The sequence below is a fragment of the Lethenteron reissneri genome, chromosome 32, assembly GCF_015708825.2.
Source record: "Lethenteron reissneri isolate LAM-NWPU_2019-01 chromosome 32, ASM1570882v1, whole genome shotgun sequence".
NCBI classification, from domain to species: domain Eukaryota; kingdom Metazoa; phylum Chordata; class Hyperoartia; order Petromyzontiformes; family Petromyzontidae; genus Lethenteron; species Lethenteron reissneri.
Window position 1 is genome coordinate 5,698,139 of NC_083810.1, and position 22,976 is coordinate 5,721,114.

At 57.5% G+C, this 22,976-nt stretch overlaps 1 protein-coding gene across 2 annotated transcripts; it reads right to left on the minus strand.

The window, feature by feature from the left end:
- Window positions 1–113: 113 nt before the first annotated feature.
- LOC133349935 (tetratricopeptide repeat protein 29-like) lies at window positions 114–18,788 on the minus strand. Of its 2 annotated transcripts, XM_061563819.1 has the most exons (11): window positions 18,612–18,784; window positions 16,692–16,852; window positions 15,788–15,880; window positions 14,355–14,578; window positions 13,787–13,969; window positions 11,756–11,968; window positions 10,922–11,007; window positions 8,795–8,886; window positions 2,426–2,552; window positions 1,404–1,716; window positions 118–841 (listed from the first exon to the last, which is right to left on the minus strand). In XM_061563819.1, the coding sequence occupies exons 2-11, from the start codon at window positions 16,850–16,852 to the stop codon at window positions 723–725; spliced, it is 1,611 nt and encodes a 536-aa protein (XP_061419803.1). In that variant the 5' UTR covers window positions 18,612–18,784; the 3' UTR covers window positions 118–722. The 2 variants fall into 2 exon arrangements, with proteins under 2 accessions (XP_061419804.1, XP_061419803.1); XM_061563820.1 differs by lacking the exon at window positions 15,788–15,880 and having other exon boundaries at window positions 114–841; window positions 18,612–18,788.
- Between the last annotated feature and the right edge of the window lie 4,188 nt (window positions 18,789–22,976).

Here is a 22,976-nt window from a genome sequence, read left to right on the forward strand (position 1 = left end):
CCGGGTCCGCGACGGGGAGAGAGGGAGAGAGAGAGCGGGGAGAGAGGGAGTGGGGGGGGGCTCTAACTCATTACCCCTCGGGGTGCGCGGCTCCGCGTCAATAATTAATGGGCGTCGGCAAATTAGCGTTAAAGAGATGCTTTATTAGTGGGGAGGGATAGTGGGGAGGGGGAGCGGGGGGTGGAGGGGAGGGGGGAGCGGGGGGTGGGCGGCAGGGCGCGTGGAGGTTGCGGAACCAGAGACCCTCCGCGGGACCCGCACAGCGCGGAGACCGCGAGGAGCGAGAACAAAACCAACTGAACGGCCGGGACAGGAACCCAAACGAATCGGCAGAGGTGGAGGACCCCCCAACGGCCCGCGGCTCGAACTTCATTTACTCCGCCCCGTCTGTCCGTCACTGCGGGCGTCTTAGCCGCACTAACCGGATACTCGAGGGGGGGGGGGGTACGTTCGTCCTGGCAACAGCAAAACGCGTCTCGTGTTAGCGCAACGCCCGGCCACTCGTGCCAATGCAAGAGGGCGTCTCGCTGAGCTGTGCGTGCGTTCGTGGGTGTGTGGGGCTGGGGATGGGGGGACTGTAATTTGAAAGTCCGATGTGGCCTTCAGTAGAGAGATCCCCACCCCCACGCTTCGCAATGAAGGCGCCAAGCGAGGAGGCGAAACATAAACGAGCAACACCACGCGACCCCGCGACGGGGGTCCCACGAGCCCCTTGACCCCGCTCATGCCGAGGTCACGGCCCCACCCACCCCCTGAGCTCCGCTCGGGCCCACGTCCCCCCGGGGGCTCTCGGAGCCGTCGTCGCTCTCCTCCTCCTCCTTGTCATCGTCCCCCTCGGCTCCTGTAAAACACGGGGCGCGCGGTGAGGGGGGGGGCTCCGTGTGTCTCAACCCTCGGGGTCAAACAAGCGAGGGGGGACCCGGCACGCGGAGGGGAGGGAGGGGGGGGGGTGGGCGGGTTGGTCGGGTGGCTCCTCCACAACCCTCCCCGCCAGTCTCACGCCTCGCCCCCTCGCCCCCTCACCGCGTCTCCCCCTCGCCCTCTCACCGCGTCGCCCCCTCACCGCGTCTCCCCCTCGCCCTCTCACCGCCACGCGGCTGCGTCCACCGGCCTCGCGGTGCAGCTGCGCGCCGCGCCTCGCACAGCGGCGCGAGCGCTGACCCCACCACCCCCTCCCTCCCTTCCCCACCCGCCCTCCTCTCTCAGCGGCCCCTCTCGTTCGGTGCGACCCAGAAGGGGCAACGCGCCACCGGGGCCCCGAGCCACGTGCGATGGCGCCGGGGCCGTCGAGCGCGCGGCCGGTGCACGACGTGTCCCCCGCCGCGGCCTCGGGCAGCGCGACGGGTACCACGCCACCGTGCGAGCCCCGCGGGTGACGTGTCAGGGATCGGCCGCCCGCTCACCCAACTCGGCCTCCAGGGAGTATCCGCGGCGCGAGTCCTTCCAGGCGAGGAGGCGCTCGAGGGCACCGCGAGCGGGGCCCGAGGCGGGGCCCGAGGCGGGGCCGGCCCGCGCCAGGCCGGGGAGCGCCAGGTCGGCGGCGAGGGCCGGGAAGAGCAGCGCGGCACGGGCCACGCCGCAGCGCGCGCGCACCTCCGTCAGCAGCGACTCGGAGAGGCCGCGGGGAGCCGAGGACGACGAGGCCCCCTCAGCGGGCCCCGCTCGGGCACGCTCCAGCGCCGCGTCCAGCAGGCGGCACGCGGTCCGCGCGGACCCCTGCGGCAAAGGCGACGCGCGCTCAGCGTTGGGTCCCGTCACGCCGGGGTTCGTGACTAACCCCCCCCCCCCACCAGCCTGGGATGTGACCCCGCGCGATGCGTGACAGGAGCTAATAAAGTGCGGTAATGAATGAGAACGCGCGAGTCTCTAATTATACAGCGGAGGATGTAATCAGCGCGGATAATTCATCACGCGCGCGATGGCAGCGGCACTGCTCCTAAATACTGCCCCTTACACTACCCAAGTCCTATACCCCTAACACTCCTAACACGACCCAAGTCCTATATGTACCCCTAACACTCCTAACACGACCCAAGTCCTATACCCCTAACACTCCTAACACGACCCAAGTCCTATACTCCTAACACCCCTAACACGACCCAAGTCCTATACCCCTAACACTCCTAACACGACCCAAGTCCTATACCCCTAACACTCCTAACACGACCTAAGTCCTATATATACCCCTAACACGACCCAAGTCCTATACTCCTAACACCCCTAACACGAGCCAAGTCCTATTCCCCTAACACTCCTAACACGACCCAGTCCCATACCCCTAACCCTGACCCTAACTCTACCCTGGCACGACCCATACGCATGACCCTGACTCAAACTCAATCCACGTGTCCCCCGTGCGCTCTGCTCCTCTGCGGGAGTAGGAGCGAGCCCACTGGGGTGGGGGGGGGGGCAGAGGGCGGCGCACCTTGGCGAGGTGGATGTCCGCGAGGCGACAGCTCGCGTCCAGCAGCTCCTCCTCCTGTCCCCCCGACTGCCGCGTCGCCTCCAGCAGCCGCTCCAGGGAACGCTGCGCCTCGGAGACGCGGCCCAGCCTGGAGCGCGCACGCACCTCGCTCATCACTCGCTCACTCACTCACTCGCTAATTCACTCACTCACTCGTATACAAACCTCGCTCCCTCATGCACACCTCACTCACTCATTCCTACGCCACTCATTCATTACGCACACACCCCTCACTCACTCATCAACAACGACAGTCGCCACCCGCCACTAACTGTCGGTGATGTCACCACGGAACTTGTGCCAGGCTAGGTGCACCTTGAGCCACGTGGAGTGTGGGACGCTTGCTGGCAGGTCATGGGACAGACCCAGGTGCCATTGGTTGACTGACTGATATGACTGCCCCCCACTCTGCTAACTCGCTGCGTGTGAGCCACGCGGCGCTCCTCTGCTCTCCGTTGTTTTTGGGAGGGGAACTTCCTCCCAATTGGCCAGCAGCGTCCTTCACGAGCCTCCTGCACAGAGGGCAATCTTGACACTGCTGGTACCGGTCATCGGCACGTCCACTCAGCTCCACATCCTCCCTGAACTACATCAGCTCCATCTCTTCTCTCGCCCATGCACCATCCTCATCCAATCACCCTACCAGATACACATCAGTCAATACCTTCTGTAGCCCATGCCACGCTCGTTTATCACCCGTTATCCGGCCAAACATAATCTTTGGTTCCTTCGGTAAAGTCACGTAGGTATAAAATAAAATGAATCACGACGTTTCGGGCGCAACACAAGCGTCCATCATCAGGAGGGAAAGCATGGTCTGCTGGACGCTTGTGTTGCGCCCGAAACGTCGTGATTTATTTTATTTTATACCGACGTGACTTTACCGAAAGAATCAAAGAGTATGGATTCCTGCAGTCACGAAAGCTTCAAATGAAGATCAAACATAATCTGTTTGGGTACGCCCCTACCCTCGCACCAAGTCACCCACCTCCGATTAGAACAGTTGGCTACGTACGGTACAAAAGAAGTTTAAAATACGTACAAAGATCCCCGTATATCCTTAACAGGCAAGTGCTGTTAGCGAACACCTATGAAGGCCGAAACAGCACGCGAGAGGGTGGGTGGCCACCACCAGGCCCGGCCGCCTTTGTCTCTTCAGTGGCGATGTATATACACCGCACCAGGGTACTGTACTCATTTGAGGCTGAGTCGACCTAGGGGACGCCCCGAACCGGTTCAGGTAACCGTCACTGGTGTTGGCCGTGAGCGGGAATCGAACTCGTGTGGGACACCCTGCCCTCACAGCAACCTACCCACACACACCAACTCACCCACACTCCCACACACACCCTGCCCTGACAGCAACTCACCCACACTCCCACACACACCCTGCCCTGACAGCAACTCACCCACGCACACACTCCCACACACACCCTGCCCTCACAGCAACTCACCCACACACACCCCGACCCTCACACCAACTCACCCACACACACACTCCCACACACACCCTGCCCTCACACCAACTCACCCACACACACACTCCCACACACACACACCTACACACAAACCCACACACACCCCGACCCTCACACCAACTCTCACGCCACCTCGTCACGCACGCCGACTTGAGAGCATCAGTGGAGCTTCCATCCCTCCCCCTCCCGCCACCCCTCCCCCCCTCGCCCGCGCTTCCTCGTCGCGATCAATGTCGTGTCTCGGGCGGCTCCCCGCGGGATGAACGCGGGGCCCGGGCTGCCCGACCTCGTCCCTCCACCTCCTCTCGGCAGGAGGCGGCTCTGCCCTCAGGGACGCATGCAGGGCGAAAGGCATGCCCCGTGCCCCCCTCCCCCCCCCCCGTGTTTCTGTGTGGTCATTGCGTTACCTGTGTCCCACGTGTTCCTTGTGTCTGTATCCCACGTGTTCCCTGTGTCCCCGTGTCTCTGTCCCACGTGTTTCTATCCCGGGTCCCCGTGTCTCTGTCCCATGTGTTCCAATCCCGTGTCCCCATGTCTCTGTCTCATGTGTTCCCCGTGTCCCCCGTGTCCCCTGTCCCCAAGCGTCATTCCTCAATACTGGACGGGGATTTTCACGCACACAAAGATCCCCCATATAGCATTACCAGACCGTTGGGGCAAGTGCTGTTAGCAAGCACCTATGAAGACCGGGACGGCACACGATGGCCAGCACCACGTCCCACCGCCTTTGTCTCCCCAGTGGCGATGTTTACTACACACCGCACAGGTATTGTATTCATTTGAGGCTGAGTCAGCTTAGGGGAGGCCCAGAACCGGAAGAGATAATCGTCACTGAGGGTGGCCGTGAGTGGGATTCGAATTATTGTCACCGGGTTCGGAGCGCAGCGCGCTAACCACACACACACACTCACACATACTGCAACAATCACATACTCAGACACACACTCATACTCAAACACTCACTCACATACTCAAATACAAACACTCACACATACTGCAACACTCACATACTCAAACACACACACTCACATACTCAAACACTCACATACACTCACATACTCCAACACAACAACCGCCATTCGCCACTAAGTGGCAGTGACGTCACCACGACGCTTGTGCTAGGCCATGTGCACCTTGAGGCCACGTGAAGTGTCGAACGCCCACTGGCAGGTCACGGGGCAAACCCAGGTGCCACAAGTCGACTGACTGAGATGACTGGCTGATGCACCACCTGTGCCCCCTACTGTGCCAACTTGCTGTGCTTTAGCCACCCGGCGCTCCATTCGTTCTTGTGAGCGTCGCTCTTCCGTCCTCTGTTGTTGTTGGAGGGCGACTGCCTCCAACTGCCCAGCAGCGTCCTTCACGAGCCTCCTCCACAGAGGCCGATCTTGACATCGCTGATACTAGTCATCGGCAAGTCCACTCAGCTCCACATCCTTCTGTACCACATCACTCCAACTCTTCTCTAGCCGGTGCCGCGCCCGTTTCGCCCCCTCGATCCGGCCAAACAAAAGCTGTTTAGGCATGAGGTGGCTGGGCATGCGAGCTACATGGCCCAGCCAGCGCAGCCTTGCCTGCCGGAGGAGCTCACCGATGGGACTTTGTCCAGATCTTTAAAGGATTTGTGAGCTCTTCACACAATCCAGCCTGGTTAAACCCAGGATGGATCCTAGGCAGACCAGCCTAAATGTTTCTTACCGGCAAAGATGTTCCATTAGGGGGGTCCACGTTTCGCAAGCATAGAGAAGGGAAGGAATGACTATGGCGAAGACCTGAAACTTCGTGCGGAGCGACAGACCAGGTAGCTTCCACAGAGCGTTACGCACCCGATGAAAAGATAATGTCGCTCGACTGATTCGGAGTGAGACCTCTGCTGTTAAACTGAAGCCGGTCATGAGCACACTGCACAGGTATGGGAAACTCTCCCCTCTCTCCACAACTGCCCTATCACCAATTGGAAGTTATGGGGGTGGAGTGTCCGATGGTACAAAATACCCAGGCAGGTGCTTAGTTTTGGTGGGGCTGATGGTAAGTCCCCACCTCTTAGTGGCAAGCTCCAGGTTCAGCAGCAGCGCCTCCAACTCCTCTCTGCGTGAGCAGCAATTACCAGATCATCGGCATACATAACATGGTTGAGCAATAAGGAGCCATCCCTTGACCGCACTCATGCATCGATCAGCCTCCCATTGTATCTGTACCAGATGGAAATTCCTCCGGTACAGCTATTGAAGGCTTCACGAACTACGTGGTCGAAAGAGATGTTAAATAATGTGGGAGCCAGAGGACATCCCTGTCGCACCCCAAAGTGTGCAGGGAATGGCTCCGACTCCCGGCCACGTAGTTTTACTCGGGCCCGCTCACCAACAAACACACTCACATACTCAAACACAAACACACTTAAACACAAACATTCACATACTCAAACACAAACATAGTTAAACACACTCACATACTCCAACCTTCGCACACGCACTCACATAATAAAAAAAACACACTCACATACTCCAACACACACACACATAATGAAACAAACACACTCACATAGTCCAACACTCACACACGCACTCACATAATCAAAAGACACACTCACGTACTCCAACACTCACACACACTCTCATATACTCCAAAACTCACACTCACATACTCCAACACACACACACTCACACACTCCAACACTCACACACACTCACACACTCCAACACTCACACACACTCACATACTCCAACAATCACACACACACATACTCCAACACACACTCATATACTCCAACACTCACACACACACACATACTCCAAAAATCACACACGCACTCACATAATCAAACCAACACTCACATACTCCAACACTCACACACACTCACATTCTCCAACACTCATACACACTCACATAATCAAACAAACACACTCACATACCCCAACACTCACATACACGGTACGCGCGTTCTGTTCCGGCAGTGATCGCCCAGGTGGGACCGGCAGCGCTTATTACCTGAGCCGGGAAAACAAACACGACCCCTTCTCTTCCCCACCCCCCCAAACCCGCCACGCACCCCCATCACACCGTCTCCCTCCGTCTCTGCGCCAGCTGAGATATGAGCGCTCCGTCCCGTCCCGTGGGCACGGCGAGGATCGGCCGAGTAATAACGCGTGCGTCGCGGCGCGGGCCGAGGGGTTAAGAGCAATAACATCGTGGCCCTGTTTGCCCATGCGCCTCCACATCGATCGCATCGCCGCCGCGATCTAAAGACGGCCGAGGGCCGCGGGATTAAACAACGGGGGCAACCTCCTGACCTGACACGGCGCCTACCCCCAACCTCCCCCCCCCCCCCCCACGAAACAACAACAACAACCACGACCACCACCGCCACAACCAGCAGCGGCCTCTACCAGTCGGCAGCAGTAGCAGCACCATGGACATCAGTAGCAGCACCATGAACATCAGCAGTAGCACCATGAACATCAGCAGTAGTACCATAGACATCAGCAGTAGCACCATGAACATCAGCAGTAGTATCATAGACATCAGCAGTAGCACCATGAACATCAGCAGTAGTATCATAGACATCAGCAGTAGCACCATGAACATCAGCAGTAGCACCATGAACATCAGCAGTAGCACCATGAACATCAGCAGTAGTACCATGAACATCAGCAGTAGTACCATGAACATCAGCAGTAGCACCATGGACATCAGCAGTAGCACCATGCACATCAGCAGTAGTACCATGAACATCAGCAGTAGCACCATGAACATCAGCAGTAGCACCATGCACATCAGCAGTAGCACCATGAAGATCAGCAGTAGCACCATGGACATCAGCAGTAGCACCATGTACATCAGCAGTAGCACCATGTACATCAGCAGTAGCACCATGAACATCAGCAGTAGCACCATGAACATCAGCAGTAGCACCATGGACATCAGCAGTAGTACCATGTGTATTATCAGCAACAGTAGCTGATTCAGCATAATCAGCAGCGTAAATATTCGAAGCATATGCAATATGAGCCGTAACAGACGAAACATATCAAGAGCGGCAGCAGAATCACCATCGTGAGCAGCATTATCACCAATCATCACCATCATCAGCATCATCAGCATGCTCCGGGTCATTACCATTCATCATCAACATTCATCATCAACATCATCAGCGAGAGCTCTGCGAGTGGTTTGTGAAGTCACCAGGTGATGTGACCCACAGCCTCGACTCTCACAGCCAGTGCCGGATTATCGCAGTTGCAAAAGTAGCTACACATGTAGTAGCTACACATGTAGTAGCTACACATGTAGTAGCTACACATGTAGTAGCTACACATGTAGTAGCTACACATGTAGTAACTACACATGTAGTAGCTACACATGTAGTAGCTACACATGTAGTAGCTACACATGTGTAGCTACTACATGTAGTAGCTACACATGTAGTAGCTACACATGTAGTAGCTACACATGTAGTAGATACACATGTAGTAGCTACACAAGTAGCTACGGGCCCCGCACTTTCAAGGGCCCTGGGCTAAATGCTTTCAAGCTATCAATTCCTATTCAGTGATACTGCACTTGCTCTATTACTATAGTACTATATCGCCTTCAACTTTTATGAATGACTGGGTGTTTAAGGTTAGCGATTTGTCGTATTATCTGGCTGTATAGCAAATAAAAAATACAATTACTATACTGTGCAAGTAAAAATTTGCGTTTTAATATATATTTTTTAATTTAGGGCCCCTTTATAGCGTATGCTACAGGCCCCGCACTAGCTTAATCCGGCACTGCTCACACCCCCCCGACCACTACCCCCCTCGGACCCCTTTCCCAGCTCGACCCTGGTCGCCGGGGCCCCCGCTGGTACCTGAGCAGCGCCTCCGCCACGGAGCGCGTGGCGCGGGCCCTCGCGGCCGCGTCCTGCAGCGCCACGGACAACTCCTCGGCGGCGAGCAGGCGCTGCGGGGCACACAGGGCAGGGGGCGTGGGCAGCGGGGTCACGGGTCACCGGGGCAGGGAACAGAGGGGCAGCGGGTCGCAGGGCAAGAGGGGACGGGGATTGCAGGGCGGCGGCGGGGGAGAGGACGAGGGGATCCACGAGGAGGCGTCGCGCCATTAGCGGCGGGGGTCAGTGTCTCGGCGCAGGCGCTTTCACGCGTGCGGCCATGCAGGTGAGCTTAGGTGATCGTCCCGAAGTAGAGGAGAGTATCTCAGCACAGGTACACTCGGGGGTCCCGGTGGAAGTGAGCACAGGTGATAACCTCTCAATAGAGGCGCGCTCGTGTCGCGGTAGTAGAGGCGCGCTCGGATAAGCAGCTCAATACAGGTGAGCGCAGGTGAGCGTCTCTAAGTCCAGGCTGGCGACTTTGTTGATAAGAGTTGTGCGCCCTGCAGCGCAGACACCGGTCCCACTCACCTTCCTCACCTTTCAGCCCCCCTCACACCCGCCCTTCATCCCCCCCCCCCGCACGCCGACACCGTGGCTCATGATTAATGTAGAGGCGCGATCGCCGTAAGCAGTAGCGCAGCGGCTTCTGTAGGAGCGAGCGTGATTAAAGATTAAAACTAAACTCACATTTTTCTTCTGCCTTCAAGTAATGGAATGCGCAGAATAAATGATTAATTCCGTTTCAGATGGGGGCATTATCAGCCGACCCGTCGGGGCCACACGGGCACTCAGGCACGCAACTTCTCACTCGCGGACGCCGCGTGGCTCCCACTGTCCCATCGGACCCAGACCCTAACCCAGTCTCTCATCCCCATGAACCCAGAGCCGGTCTCTAACTCAGATCCAGACTCTCACTCAGACACACGTTCCCACGAACCAGTCCCAAGGCATAAAACCCGCAGAGTTCGACTTAGACCCGTCCAATTCTCGTGCACCTGTCCAGGCAAATGAGTTCGAAGGCGTTTCTTGTCTCTCACCCAAGCCCCTGTTGTGTACCTCCCCGTCTCACAACCCTGTGGAACTGTCATCTCACTTTCATCTCTGATGCCTGTACTTATTGCGCCCAAGTCTCCCTTGAATTTCAGTCTGAATTTGGGCTCTCAGCTGCTTATGAATAAAGCGTTGTCTGCGTCGTAGGAGCATCCATGCAGTCGGCGCGCAGAAATCCGGGTGCCGCGCTTAGCAGCTCACGTTGCAACAAAGAGTAAACGCGGCCGAAGACACGGCGCAGACTTAATTCGACGTAACGAAACATCAATAATGCATAACGCGAACGCAACGGGTCGGGCAGATCGGGCAGCGCTGGGCACGGCTCGCCGTCTCGGCTGGCGCTTCCCCCACGCCGCCCTCACGATGATCGCGACGCTACGTCAATGCAACGTCTTCGCATCGGGAGCAAAACCGCTTGGACGCAGAGCAGGGAACAAAATATATTAACACCATAAATCACCCCGAGCGCAGTGCCCCATCCCATCAGACATCACAAGCTAAGCAGGATGGGGCCTCGTGTGAGTCTGTATCTCAAACCATCCACCACGTGGAGACGTCACTGCGCAATTGTCGCATTCGCCGCAGCTGCAGGGTTCCACGTGTTCACCATGAGGCTACTCCCGAAGCCGTCTACGGACATCTGAGACGAAAAGAGCTTTAGAGTTCACCGGACTCCTCCGGTGGAAATCAATATTCTGATTCTGATCCATCAACCCCCACGTGGGCACAGACGCGCTGCTCAGCAACTGCCGGCCACCACACGAAACGAGAATGGGGAGAGTTCGCGTGTCCTTACAATCGGCCCTGTGGCAGTGGAGGATCGAGGGAGGGAATGGGAGTACGAGAGCAATCACCACCTCCTCCCACCTTTGCGGCCTCCAAAAACTCGGGAAATACAACGAATGCGTATTTTGTTTATGAGTGTAGGGCCCTATTTTAAAAAATCCCTTTACATTTCGGGATCGCCCTCCCACCACCTCCCTGCGCCCCCCCCCCCCCCCCCCCCCCCGGGAGGTGTCTCGATCCCCCGCGGCCCCGGGTAGGCGAGGATGGTACCTGCAGTGCCGAGTCGGTGTCGCCCGTGTCCAGCAGCGCCAGGCCGAGCCAGTAGGAGGCCTCCTGCTGTGCACGGCTCTCCTGCCCTGCGCCCACCACGCAAAGTTCATGACCCCCCGGGAGGGGGGAGGTGGGGGGGGCCGGGGGTCAACGTTCAGATTCCGTCTCGAGAGTCTGAGCCACGCTTCATAGTTCCCCTTGTGAGACAGACGCAGCTTGAAACGGAAAGTTTAAAGCGACGCGCGACAAAATCCTAGCGGCTGAACTAGGACGGCGGTGCAGATTCACGAGCGGTTCCACATCTGCGTTGCGGCTCCTCTATCGGCGCTTTTTGTTTTGACTCTGCCGAGTGAACTCGGCAACTTGTTGTCCCGCGGCACTGGCCACGGCGCCAGGCGGTCTGTCGAGCGCCGCCTGGCGGCTGGCCGAGGTTCGTGTCAGCGACTTCAGCTTTTAAAAGAGATGGACTCTTCGCAGCCCCCCCCCCCCTTCTTCCTAGCGTTGTTCCCGTTGTGGCACAGGGTCCGCTTTTCGGCATTGTCTTCTCCATTTGGCTCGGTCCAGGGCATCTTCGGGGGATGCGTTGACCGTCTTCATGTCTTCCTTTATTCTATCCATCCATCGCTTCTTCGTACGTCCGCGTGGACGGCGGCCCTCTGGCTCAATACGCATGGCAGTCGTGAGCCAGAGGGCCGCCGTCCACGCGGACGTCCGAAGAAACGATGAAGCCCCCCCCCCCCCCCCGAATACTCAAAAGCCCAGGGGGGGGTGTGCGTGGCTGCTCGATAAAAACAACTGTCTGGGTCACCCCTCCGCGGCCTTAGGGTCCCTCACCGTGACGGGCGAGGCTCAGGGCTTCCTGCAGGGGCCCCAGCGACTCATGGGCCTCTCCTCTATCCAGGGCCCGGCGGCCGAGCTCCGTGAGGAGGCGGCTGAGCAGGGTGGAGGAGCGCGCCTCGTGCTCCCGTCCCGACGCGTCCCGCCAACCCTGGGCCCGCACCAGCGCGTGGTAATCCCGCAGAACCGGCAGGGCCCCCTCGAGGTCCCCTGCGTGACACAGGAGTCAGCTCCAAAAAGTGTTGTCGTTCTGTGATAAACACCGGGAACTAATCACAGCTATCCCAGGGCACTTATTTCATGCCCCCCCCCCCCAAGACTTACGCCCACAAAACCACACGTACGTCACCTCACTCTACTCCCCTCCGCGCACTCCCCTAGCTCACCCCTCTCATCTCACTCTGCTCCCCTCTCGACGCACTCTCCGCCCCATAAGACAATTGTCTCCGTGGAAGTCAAGTGTCGCTCAGCGAGAGTTCATTAGTTCTCTTCTACTGCCCCCATCGTCCGGCACTCCCTTCCCTTCCCAGCCGTCTGTGTTGTCGACTCCATACTCAGGACCCTTCTCCTCTGCCTCTGACTGCCTCTTCTGTTTATAAAATAAACATGCACACCGTTTCTCTCCGGCGTCTTGGCATGGGGGTCACACTTGAAGACGCCAAAAGTACACGCATCACGTCTCGCGGGTCGTCACCCCTGAGAATCACAGTCGAACGAGATTGCGAGTGTCTCACGGCCATGCAACGGATTCCCATGTTGTAAATAACTCGGCTCTATTCGCTGTAGTGTCTCTCCAGCAGCTACTGCTGCTGCTGCCGATGGCTAAGGTCGAATGTAAGGAGTCAGCTCCAAAAGTGTTGTCTTCCTATGATAAACACCGGGAACTAATCACAACTATCCCAGGGCATTATTATTTCAATTACTAAGGGAGGGGGGGAGGCGTTGTTTACTAAGTGGTGGACAGTCCATTGCTACAATGCATATTCATGTCGTACCCCCCACCCCCCATCCTCGTTTCTGCACGGGTAAACTCGCCCTTCCTTGCCTGCTGCGTTCACCCTTGTTCGCTACAGACCAATGTTTCTGTGCCACAGTTTCCTGGGGTTCCCTCTCGGTGTCTTGGGATTCCCCAGTGGGGTTTCAGCAGGGGTAGCACGCATTTGCACTCTCGGAAGGGGCATGCAAAAAAAAGCAATTTGTTTTTTTTTTGCCAATGAATTCACACTGAAGAGGAACTTCCAAAATCACGCGCGAAGCTGCCAATTACCGTGCGGTTACTTCCAGGGATGCCAAATCGGGAACGCCAAGGAAAAATATCGGACATTGGTGAAAGCGAGCTTCATAGCTCATCGGATTCTTTTAGTCTAAACAAAGATGCTGATTTTGGAATCCGTACCGGTTCAGATGTCACTCACCACTGATGTTAGCAGTGGCCGGGAGTCGCACTCGGCTCGCTGGGTCCACGGTGCACTGCGCGAGCCACTTTGCCACGCGAATAAAGTGCACGTTTATATCATCACGCACATTAAACGCTGAATGAGAATACACGTCATAAAACCACGTGCGTGTCATCTTCTTGGTTCTTTCGGTAAAGTCACGTAGAAGGGAAGTAATAAAATAATAAAAATAAAACATAAAAATAATTCTCACGACGTTTCGGCCACAACGCAAGCAGCCGTCCTCAGGTGAAAACCAGTTCTGTCGAGGCGACCCCCCCCCAATTCAGACGCTGTCGCCTCGACAGAACTGGTTTTCACCTGAGGACGGCTGCTTGCGTTGTGGCCGAAACGTCGTGAGAATTATTTTATTATGTTTTATTTTTATTATTTTATTACTTCCCTTCTACGTGACTTTACCGAAAGAACCAAGAAGATGAATCCCTGCAGTCACGAAAGCTTTAAATCGAAACATGTGCGTGTCATTTTAGCGTGTGGGCCCCTTTGGAGTCTTAGGCCCTGGACAAATTCCCCATACCCCCCGCCACCACCGGCCCCTTAGCAAGTTCCCCGAGTCGGTGAGGGCTCTCACCGTGGCCGTGTCGCGCCTCCCCGAGCCGTGCCAGGGCCTCGGCCTCGCGTGGCCCCCCGCCTGCCTCGCGCGACGCCTCCAGGCACAGGCGCAGGGCGCGTCCCTCCAGCCACGGCGCCACGCCACTGCCCCTGAAGCGCTCGGCCAGGGAGAGCAGCGTCTGGCACTGTGCGTCTGCGTCTCCTGGCATCGCGGGCAGCGTGCGCACGCACATCTTTAACATCGCCACCATCGACACTGCCATCATCATCATTAACCATCAATGCTACCCATCACCATAGTCGATATCAAAACCACGTCAATCACCACCACCATTTATATCACCACCTACACGACCATCACCTTCCACACTTCCATGACCGTCAACACCACTAACATGGACATCATCAACAACAGTGTCGGCAACAACAATCACCACCATCCTCACCGGCTACGCCCGCCTTCCTGCACCGCCAACCCAACCCAGCCGCGCTCCACATGGACTACCAAACGAATTGTGCCCGCATCTCCCAACCAAATCGACGCAACCGTGCCCCCCCCCCCCACCAATTGCCCCCGCGTGCACTACCGGCCCGTGCCGCGTCCTCCGCGCGACTGAGGAGGGCCGCCAGGTCGTGCAGCTCCCGCGGATGCTGCTCCAGGGGCGGCTCCAGGGCGAGCGTGGAGCCGGGGTCCGCGGCGAGGCGCGCGGCGCGACGCTCCCGCACGGCGCGGAACAGCTCCGTGAAGGCGCCCACGTGACCATCACGGAGCAGGGAGGTGCACACGTCGCGCAGCGGGTCCACGTGCAGCCTGCGCACCCAGCACACGCAAGGATCGACACCCAACACAGGCAAGGGTCGACACGCAGCACGGGTCGACACCCAGTCACCCAGCACACGCACGGGTCGACATCCAGCACACGCACTGGACACGGCAACACATGGGTACACGAGTATACAGAGGTAGGCACCCACCTAGGGTTGCCGCCTGTCCAGGTTTGACCCGGACAGTCCGAGAATTGGCGTCTGGATTTTGTATTTAGGTGGCAGCAATAGATTTCTACCGAGATCTGGTGGGGGTATCTATTGTGCTCAACTTGATCGCAGTCGACTGCACGGTGTTGACAGGCACCAGCAACTCTGTTGTACTCATGGCGCGCCACCACGAGAGAGGGGAGTGGAGTCAAGGGCGTTGTCATTCGTGGGAAAATAGCACGTGAGAGGGAAGAGAGAATATAAAGAATGGAAATAAGAGGAAAGGCGTGGACAAGGAACGGAGAAACAGGATCACAGGGGTCAGGAGAGATGAGGTATAGGTATGTGGCTGTGTGTGCAGTATAGGCCGATGACCGGTACCAGCCGTGTCAAGATCGGCCTCTGTGGAGGAGGCGCTGCTGCTGCTGGGCAGTTGGAGGCAGTCGCCCTCCAACAACAACAGAGGGCAGAGGAGCGACGCTCACAACAACGAGCGGAGCGCCGGGTGGCTAAAGCACAGCAAGTTGGCACAGTAGGAGGCACAGGTGGTGCATCAGCCAGTCGTCTCAGTCATCTCAGTCAGTCGACCCGTGGCACCTGCTGGGTCTGCCCGGTGACCTCCTGCCAGCGGGCGTTCGACACTTAACGTGGCATCAACGTGCACCTAGCCTGGCACAAGCGCCATGGTGACGTCACCGGCACTTAGTGGCGAATGGCGGTTGTTGTAGCACGGTTGGTTAAGAAGTGTCGCAGTTAAGGCACTGCGCTACGAACCCGACGACCCGAGTTCGATTTGCGCTCACGACAAACACCGGTGACGATTACCTGAACCGGTCCTGGGCCTACCCTAGGTCGGCTCAGCCTCAAATGAGTACCTGGTGCGGTGTGTGAACATCGCCGCCGGGGGGACAAAGGCGGCCGGGCGTGGTGCTGGCCACCCACCCCCTCGTGTGCCGTGCCGGCCTTCATAGGTGCTCGCTAACAGCACTTGCCCGAACAGTCTGCGGTACAGGTGTGTGTGTGTGTGACCCTAATTTGTGCGTACGCCACTCTCTCGGTGCGGGGCAGGCGCCGCTCGCTCTCGACTTCAGTGGGGGGCGAATTCAGCACCGGACCCCCGCCCCGTCTCCGCGCCGCCCTGCGGGGTCAGAGGAGAGGGGGGAGGGCCGCCCTGGAGAACACGAGAAACCACTGGGCGAGGGGTCAAGACCCCCTTGCCTGAACCCCTCTCACCTGAACCCCCCCCCCGAAGCTGAACCCTCTCGCACTTGAACCTCCTTTCACTTGAACCCCCCTCACACGGCCCCTCCTCACCTGAACCGCTCTCACCTGAACTGCCCTCCCCTGAACCCCTCCTCGTCTGAACTCCTCTCACCTGAACTCCCCTCACCTGAACCTCTCTCACACGAACCCCTCCTTACCTGAACCCTCTCACCAAACCCCCCCTCACCTGAACCCCCTCGCAACTGAACCCTCTCTCATCCGAAGCCCTTTCACCTGAACCCCCTTTAACTTGTCCTTCCCGCGCACCTCCGATTAGCACGGTTGGCTACGTACGGTGCGAAAGACGCTCAACATACGTACACACGTACATGAACCCCCTTCCTCACATGAACCCCCGTGACCTGAACCCTCTCTCACCTGAAGCCCCTTTACATTAACCCCCTTTACCTTAAGCCCCTTCACCTGAACCCCCTTAATCTGTACCCCCTTAACCTGCAGCCCCTTCACCTGAACCCCCTCTCACCTGAAGCCCCTTCACCTGAACCCCCTCTCACCTGAACCCCCTCTCACCTGAACCCCCTCTCACCTGAACCCCCTTCACCTGAACCCCCTTCACCTGAACCCCCTCTCACCTGAACCCCCTTCACCTGAACCCCCTTCACCTGAAGCCCCTCCCACCTGAACCCCCTTCACCTGAACCCCCTCTCACCTGAACCCCCGTTCACCTGTGAGTGGTGCGGCCCCCGGCCTCAGCTCCCCGGGCCCCCAGACTCGCGGGACCTCTGTGGTGGGAGTTCCCCTTCGTGGGGGTCGTCCCTGATCCCTTCCCTCCCTGGGCCCCCGATCGCGCCTCGGAGCCCTTCACGATGGGCGGCAGGGTCAGCATCTGGAAAGCATCGGAAAGACGACGACGATGTCGATGTTTACAGACGTAGCTGTTGATGATGACGGTAAATAATGATTATGATGATGGTGATTATGATGGTGATGACGGTAATTATGATGGTGATTATGATGGCGATAATGATTATGATGATGGTAATGATAGCGATAATGATGGTGATTATGATGACGATAATGATGATGGTGATTATGTTCATGATGGTGAAGACGATAATGATGATTATGATGGCGATAATGATTATGATGATGATGGTAATGATGACGGTAAATGATGATGGTGATTATGTTGATTTGAAGTTTTCGTGACTGCAGGAATCCATACTCATCATAATCACCATCATCATTACAGTCATCATTACCATCAACATAATCATCATTACCATCATCATAATCACCATCATCATTACCGTCATCATCACCATCAACATGATTACCATACTCTTTGGTTCTTTCGGTAAAGTCACCACGTAGGTAGAAACAAATAGATGACGACGTATCGATCACCGCACAAGCAATCGTCCTCAGGTGGTTCGATTTGCTCGTGTGGCGATCGAAACGTCGTCATCTATTTTTTTATTTTATTTTTCTACCTACGTGACTTTACCGAAATAACCAAAGAGTATGGTGATCATGTTGATGGTGATGATGACGGTAATGATGATGGTGATTATGATGATGGTAATGATGATGGTAATTATGATGATGGTAATGATTATTATGTTGATGGTGATGATGACGGTAATGATGATGGTGATTATGATGATGGTAATGATGGTAATTATGATGATGATGACGGTAATGATGATGGTGATTATGATGACGGTAATGATGATGGTAATGATGATGGTAATTATGATTATGTTGATGGTGATGATGACGGTAATGATGATGGTGATTATGATTATGGTAATGATGATGGTAATTATGATTATAATGATGGTGATGAGGGCACTGATGATGATATGCAGTAGCTGTCATTGTACTGCAACAGTTGTTGATGATGATGATGATGTTGGTGTGCAGTGTGTTGGTGATGTGGCTGATGCTGTAGAGTCGCTGCGGCTTGCTGCTGCTGATGATGATGTACACACAGGTGATGATGTAGCTGCTGATGATGATGATGTACACACAGGTGATGATGTAGCTGCTGATGATGATGATGATGTACACACAGGTGATGATGTAGCTGCTGCTGATGATGATGTACACACAGGTGATGATGTAGCTGCTGATGATGATGATGTACACACAGGTGATGATGTAGCTGCTGATGATGATGTACACACAGGTGATGATGTAGCTGCTGATGATGATGATGTACACACAGGTGATGATGTAGCTGCTGATGATGATGATGTACACACAGGTGATGATGTAGCTGCTGATGATGATGATGTACACACAGGTGATGATGTAGCTGCTGATCCTGATGTACACACAGGTGATGATGTAGCTGCTGATGATAATGATGTACACAAAGGTGATGATGTCGCTGCTGATGCTGATGATGATGTACACACAGGTGATGATGTAGCTGCTGATGATGATGATGTACACACAGGTGATGATGTAGCTGATGATGATGATGTGCACACAGGTGGTGATGATGTAGCTGCTGATGCTGATGTACACACAGGTGATGATGTCGCTGCTGATGATAATGATGTACACACAGGTGATGATGTAGCTGCTGATGATAATGATGTACACACAGGTGATGATGTAGCTGATGATGAGTGTACCTTGTCTCTTTCGGTTCGCTGTCCCTCTCGGGGTCTCTGTCCCTCTCGGGGTCTCTGTCCCTCTCGGGGTATCTGTCCCCCTGTCCCCCTGTCTCTGTCCCTCTCGGGGTCTCTGTCCCTCTCGGGGTCTCTGTCCCCCTGTCCCCCTGTCTCTGTCCCTCTCGGGGTCTCTGTCCCTCTCGGGGTCTCTGTCCCCCTGTCCCCCTGTCTCTGTCCCCCTGTCCCTCTCGGGGTCTCTGTCCCCCTGTCCCCCTGTCTCTGTCCCCCTGTCTCTGTCCCCCTGTCTCTGTCCCCCTGTCCCTCTCGGGGTCTCTGTCCCCCTGTCTCTGTCCCCCTGTCCCTCTCGGGGTCTCTGTCCCCCTGTCTCTGTCCCCCTGTCCCTCTCGGGTCTCTGTCCCCCTGTCTCTGTCCCCCTGTCCCTCTCGGGGTCTCTGTCCCCCTGTCTCTGTCCCCCTGTCCCTCTCGGGGTCTCTGTCCCCCTGTCTCTGTCCCCCTGTCCCTCTCGGGGTCTCTGTCCCCCTGTCTCTGCCCCCCTGTCCCTCTCGGGGTCTCTGTCCCCCTGTCTCTGTCCCCCTGTCCCTCTCGGGGTCTCTGTCCCCCTGTCTCTGTCCCCCTGTCCCTCTCGGGGTCCCTGTCCCTCTCGGGGTCTGTGTCCCCCTGTCTCTGTCCCCCTGTCCCCTCTCGGGGTCTCTGTCCCCTTGTCTCTGTCCCCCTGTCCCTCTCGGGGTCTCTGTCACCCTGTCTCGTCCCCCTGTCCCTCTCGGGGTCTCTGTCACCCTGTCTCTGTCCCCCTGTCCCTCTCGGGGTCTCTGTCACCCTGTCTCTGTCCCCCTGTCCCTCTCGGGGTCTCTGTCACCCTGTCTCTGTCCCCCTGTCCCTCTCGGGGTCTCTGTCACCCTGTCTCTGTCCCCGTGTCCCTCTCGGGGTCTCTGTCCCCCTGTCTCTGTCCCCCTGTCTCTGTCCCCCTGTCTCTGTCCTCCTGTCCCTCTCGGGGTCTCTGTCCCCCTGTCTCTGTCCCCCTGTCCCTCTCGGGGTCTCTGTCCTCCTGTCTCTGTCCCCCTGTCCCTCTCGGGGTCTCTGTCCCCTTGTCTCTGTCCCCCTGTCCCTCTCGGGGTCTCTGTCCCCCTGTCTCTGCCCCCCTGTCCCTCTCGGGGTCTCTGTCCCCCTGTCTCTGTCCCCCTGTCCCTCTCGGGGTCTCTGTCCCCCTGTCTCTGTCCCCCTGTCCCTCTCGGGGTCCCTGTCCCTCTCGGGGTCTCTGTCCCCCTGTCTCTGTCCCCCTGTCCCTCTCGGGGTCTCTGTCCCCTTGTCTCTGTCCCCCTGTCCCTCTCGGGGTCTCTGTCACCCTGTCTCTGTCCCCCTGTCCCTCTCGGGGTCTCTGTCACCCTGTCTCTGTCCCCCTGTCCCTCTCGGGGTCTCTGTCACCCTGTCTCTGTCCCCCTGTCCCTCTCGGGGTCTCTGTCACCCTGTCTCTGTCCCCCTGTCCCTCTCGGGGTCTCTGTCCCCCTGTCTCTGTCTCCCTGTCCCTCTCGGGGTCTCTGTCCCCGCGTCTCCAACAGCAGCAGGAAGGCGGCTGCTGCGCGTCCCTCGCGTATCCAGGCAACGCCGAGTCACGTGGCGGTGACGTCACGAGCGCGGGAAATATAAAAAAAACTTCAAAGCAGAGGGCAGGGTCAGTGACATGGCGAGGGGTCAAAGGGCAGGGTCAGTGACATGGCGAGAGGTCAAAGGGCAGGGTCAGTGACATGGCGAGTGGTCAAAAGGCAGCGTCAGTGACATGGCGAGGGGTCAAAGGGCAGCGTCAGTGACATGGGGAGGGGTTAAAGGGCAGGGTCAGTGACATGGCGAGGGGTTAAAGGGCAGGGTCAGTGACATGGCGAGGGGTCAAAGGGCAGGGTCAGTGACATGGCGAGAGGTCAAAGGGCAGGGTCAGTGACATGGCGAGTGGTCAAAAGGCAGCGTCAGTGACATGGCGAGGGGTCAAAGGGCAGCGTCAGTGACATGGGGAGGGGTTAAAGGGCAGGGTCAGTGACATGGCGAGGGGTCAAAGGGCAGCGTCAGTGACATGGCGAGGGGTCAAAGGGCAGGGTCAGTGACATGGAGAGGGGTCAAAGGGCAGGGTCAGTGACATGGCGAGGGGTCAAAGGCAGGGTCAGTGACATGGCGAGCGGTCAAAGGACAGCGTCAGTGACATGGCGAGGGGTCAAAGGGCAGCGTCAGTGACATGGGGAGGGGTCAAAGGGCAGCGTCAGTGACATGGGGAGGGGTCAAAGGGCAGCGTCAGTGGCATGACGAGGGGTCAAAGGGCAGGGTCGGTGGCATGGCGAGGGGTCAAAGGGCAGGGTCAGTGACATGGCGAGGGGTCAAAGGGCAGGGTCAAAGGGCGGGGTCAGTGACATGGCGAGGGGTCAAAGGGCAGGGTCAGTGACATGTCGAGGGGTCAAAGGGCAGGGTCAGTGACATGGCGAGGGGTCAAAGGGCAGGGTCAGTGACATGACGAGGGGTCAAAGGGCAGGGTCAGTGACATGGCGAGGGGTCAAAGGGCAGGGTCAGTGACATGACGAGGGGTCAAAGGGCAGGGTCAGTGACATGGCGAGGGGTCAAAGGGCAGGGTCAGTGACATGACGAGGGGTCAAAGGGCAGGGTCAGTGACATGACGAGGGTCAAAGGGCAGGGTCAGTGACATGGCGAGGGGTCAAAGGGCAGGGTCAGTGACATGACGAGGGGTCAAAGGGCAGGGTCAGTGACATGACGAGGGGTCAAAGGGCAGGGTCAGTGACATGACGAGGGGTCAAAGGGCAGGGTCAGTGACATGGCGAGGGGTCAAAGGGCAGGGTCAGTGACATCGCGAGAGGTCAAAGGGCAGGGGCAGTGACATCGTCGCTGTGTCCCTGTCTCCCCTCTGGTCAAAGTGGCAACTGGGTCATCGGTCCTCTCGAGAGGTCGTCGACAGTCCCTTATCAGACCCCTTCCCCCGCTCCCCGCCGGGTCCCTGCGCTCCACTCCACTGTCCACTCGCAGCGAGTGCCTCTCCACGCTCTCAACTCCTCTGACCCGTCACAGCGAATGCTGCGAGCCGAACACCACCCCGAGCCCCTCCCGTCAGTGGCGGCTACCTGACCCCCCCCCCACCGCACTGCCCGTGCCACCCCCCCATCTCGCCAGCCCCCCACTGCCCCCCCCCACCCCCTCGGCTGGATGAAAGCGAGTCCCGCGCAGGGGCCGTGGGGGGGGGGGGGGGGTCTCGTCGGGGCCCCCCTCGAGGTTCCGCGAGCTCTCCGTGCTGTTTCATCTGCGCGCGCTGACTGACAGCGCTTTGAACGCCGCGAGCTCATTAACATAGCGGCGGCGGTGCGGGGAGCGAGAGACGCGGCGAGAGAGACACGGAGAGAGAGACACGGGGAGAGAGACACGGAGAGAGAGACACGGAGAGAGAGACACGGGGAGAGAGACACGGGGAGAGAGACACGGAGAGAGAGACACGGAGAGAGAGACACGGAGAGAGAAAGAGACACTGAGAGAGAGACACGGAGAGAGAGACACGGAGAGAGAACACGGGGAGAGAGACACGGGGAGAGAGACACGGGGAGAGAGAGACACGGAGAGAGAGACACGGAGAGATAGACACGGAGAGAGAGACACGGAGAGAGAGACACGGGGAGAGAGACACGGAGAGAGAGACACGGGGAGAGAGACACGGGGAGAGAGACACGGAGAGAGAGACACGGAGAGAGAGACACGGGGAGAGAGAGACACGGCGATAGACACGGAAAGAGCGAGAGACACGGAGAGAGAGACGCGGAAAGAGAGTAGGACGGCAAGAGAAACCGACTCGGAGAGAGACACACACGGCGAGAGAGACACTGCAAAAAGAGACACGGCGAGGGAGATTCGTAGAGAGAGACAGGTGGGGAGAGACAGATGGCTCGGTGACACAGTCCAGGCTCGACAGATTTTACATCTCTAAGAGCTTTGTGACGTGTGCCATAACGTCTGGCATCAGGGCGGCACCCTTCACGGACCACAACCTCATCGTGCTCCGTGTCAGGCTGGAGAGGGCCCACGAGGGTGCGTCCCACTGGCATTTTAACAACTCGCTGCTGGAGGATGGCACCTTCATAGAGATGTTCGAGGATTTCTGGGAAGAGTGGCGAAAAAACCAAAACGCAGTTCGACTCGCTGGCCCAATGGTGGGATATGGGCAAAGTGCACACCAGGCTGTTGTGCCAACAATACACCTGGGGGAGCACCAGACTGAAGAACGCGGACTTCACCGACATGGAAGCCCGAGTCCTCGATTTGGAGAGTCGCCTCGTCGAGGAACACTGCTCTTCTCCGAGAATACGAGGAGAATAGGGAGCGTTTCAA

What these genes read in the sequence shown, in the direction of transcription:
- LOC133349935 (XM_061563819.1), bottom strand. Translation starts at nt 16,852, where the DNA reads ATGCTGACCCTGCCGCCCATCGTGAAGGGCTCCGAGGCGCGATCGGGG. An exon ending in CCTGAGCCTCGCCCGTCACG is followed by an intron (nt 11,008 to 11,755) that starts GTGAGGGACCCT and finishes TGGTGGGCGCAG; the next exon opens with GGCAGGAGAGCCGTGCACAG. An exon ending in CGGACATCCACCTCGCCAAG is followed by an intron (nt 1,717 to 2,425) that starts GTGCGCCGCCCT and finishes CCTTTGCCGCAG; the next exon opens with GGGTCCGCGCGGACCGCGTG.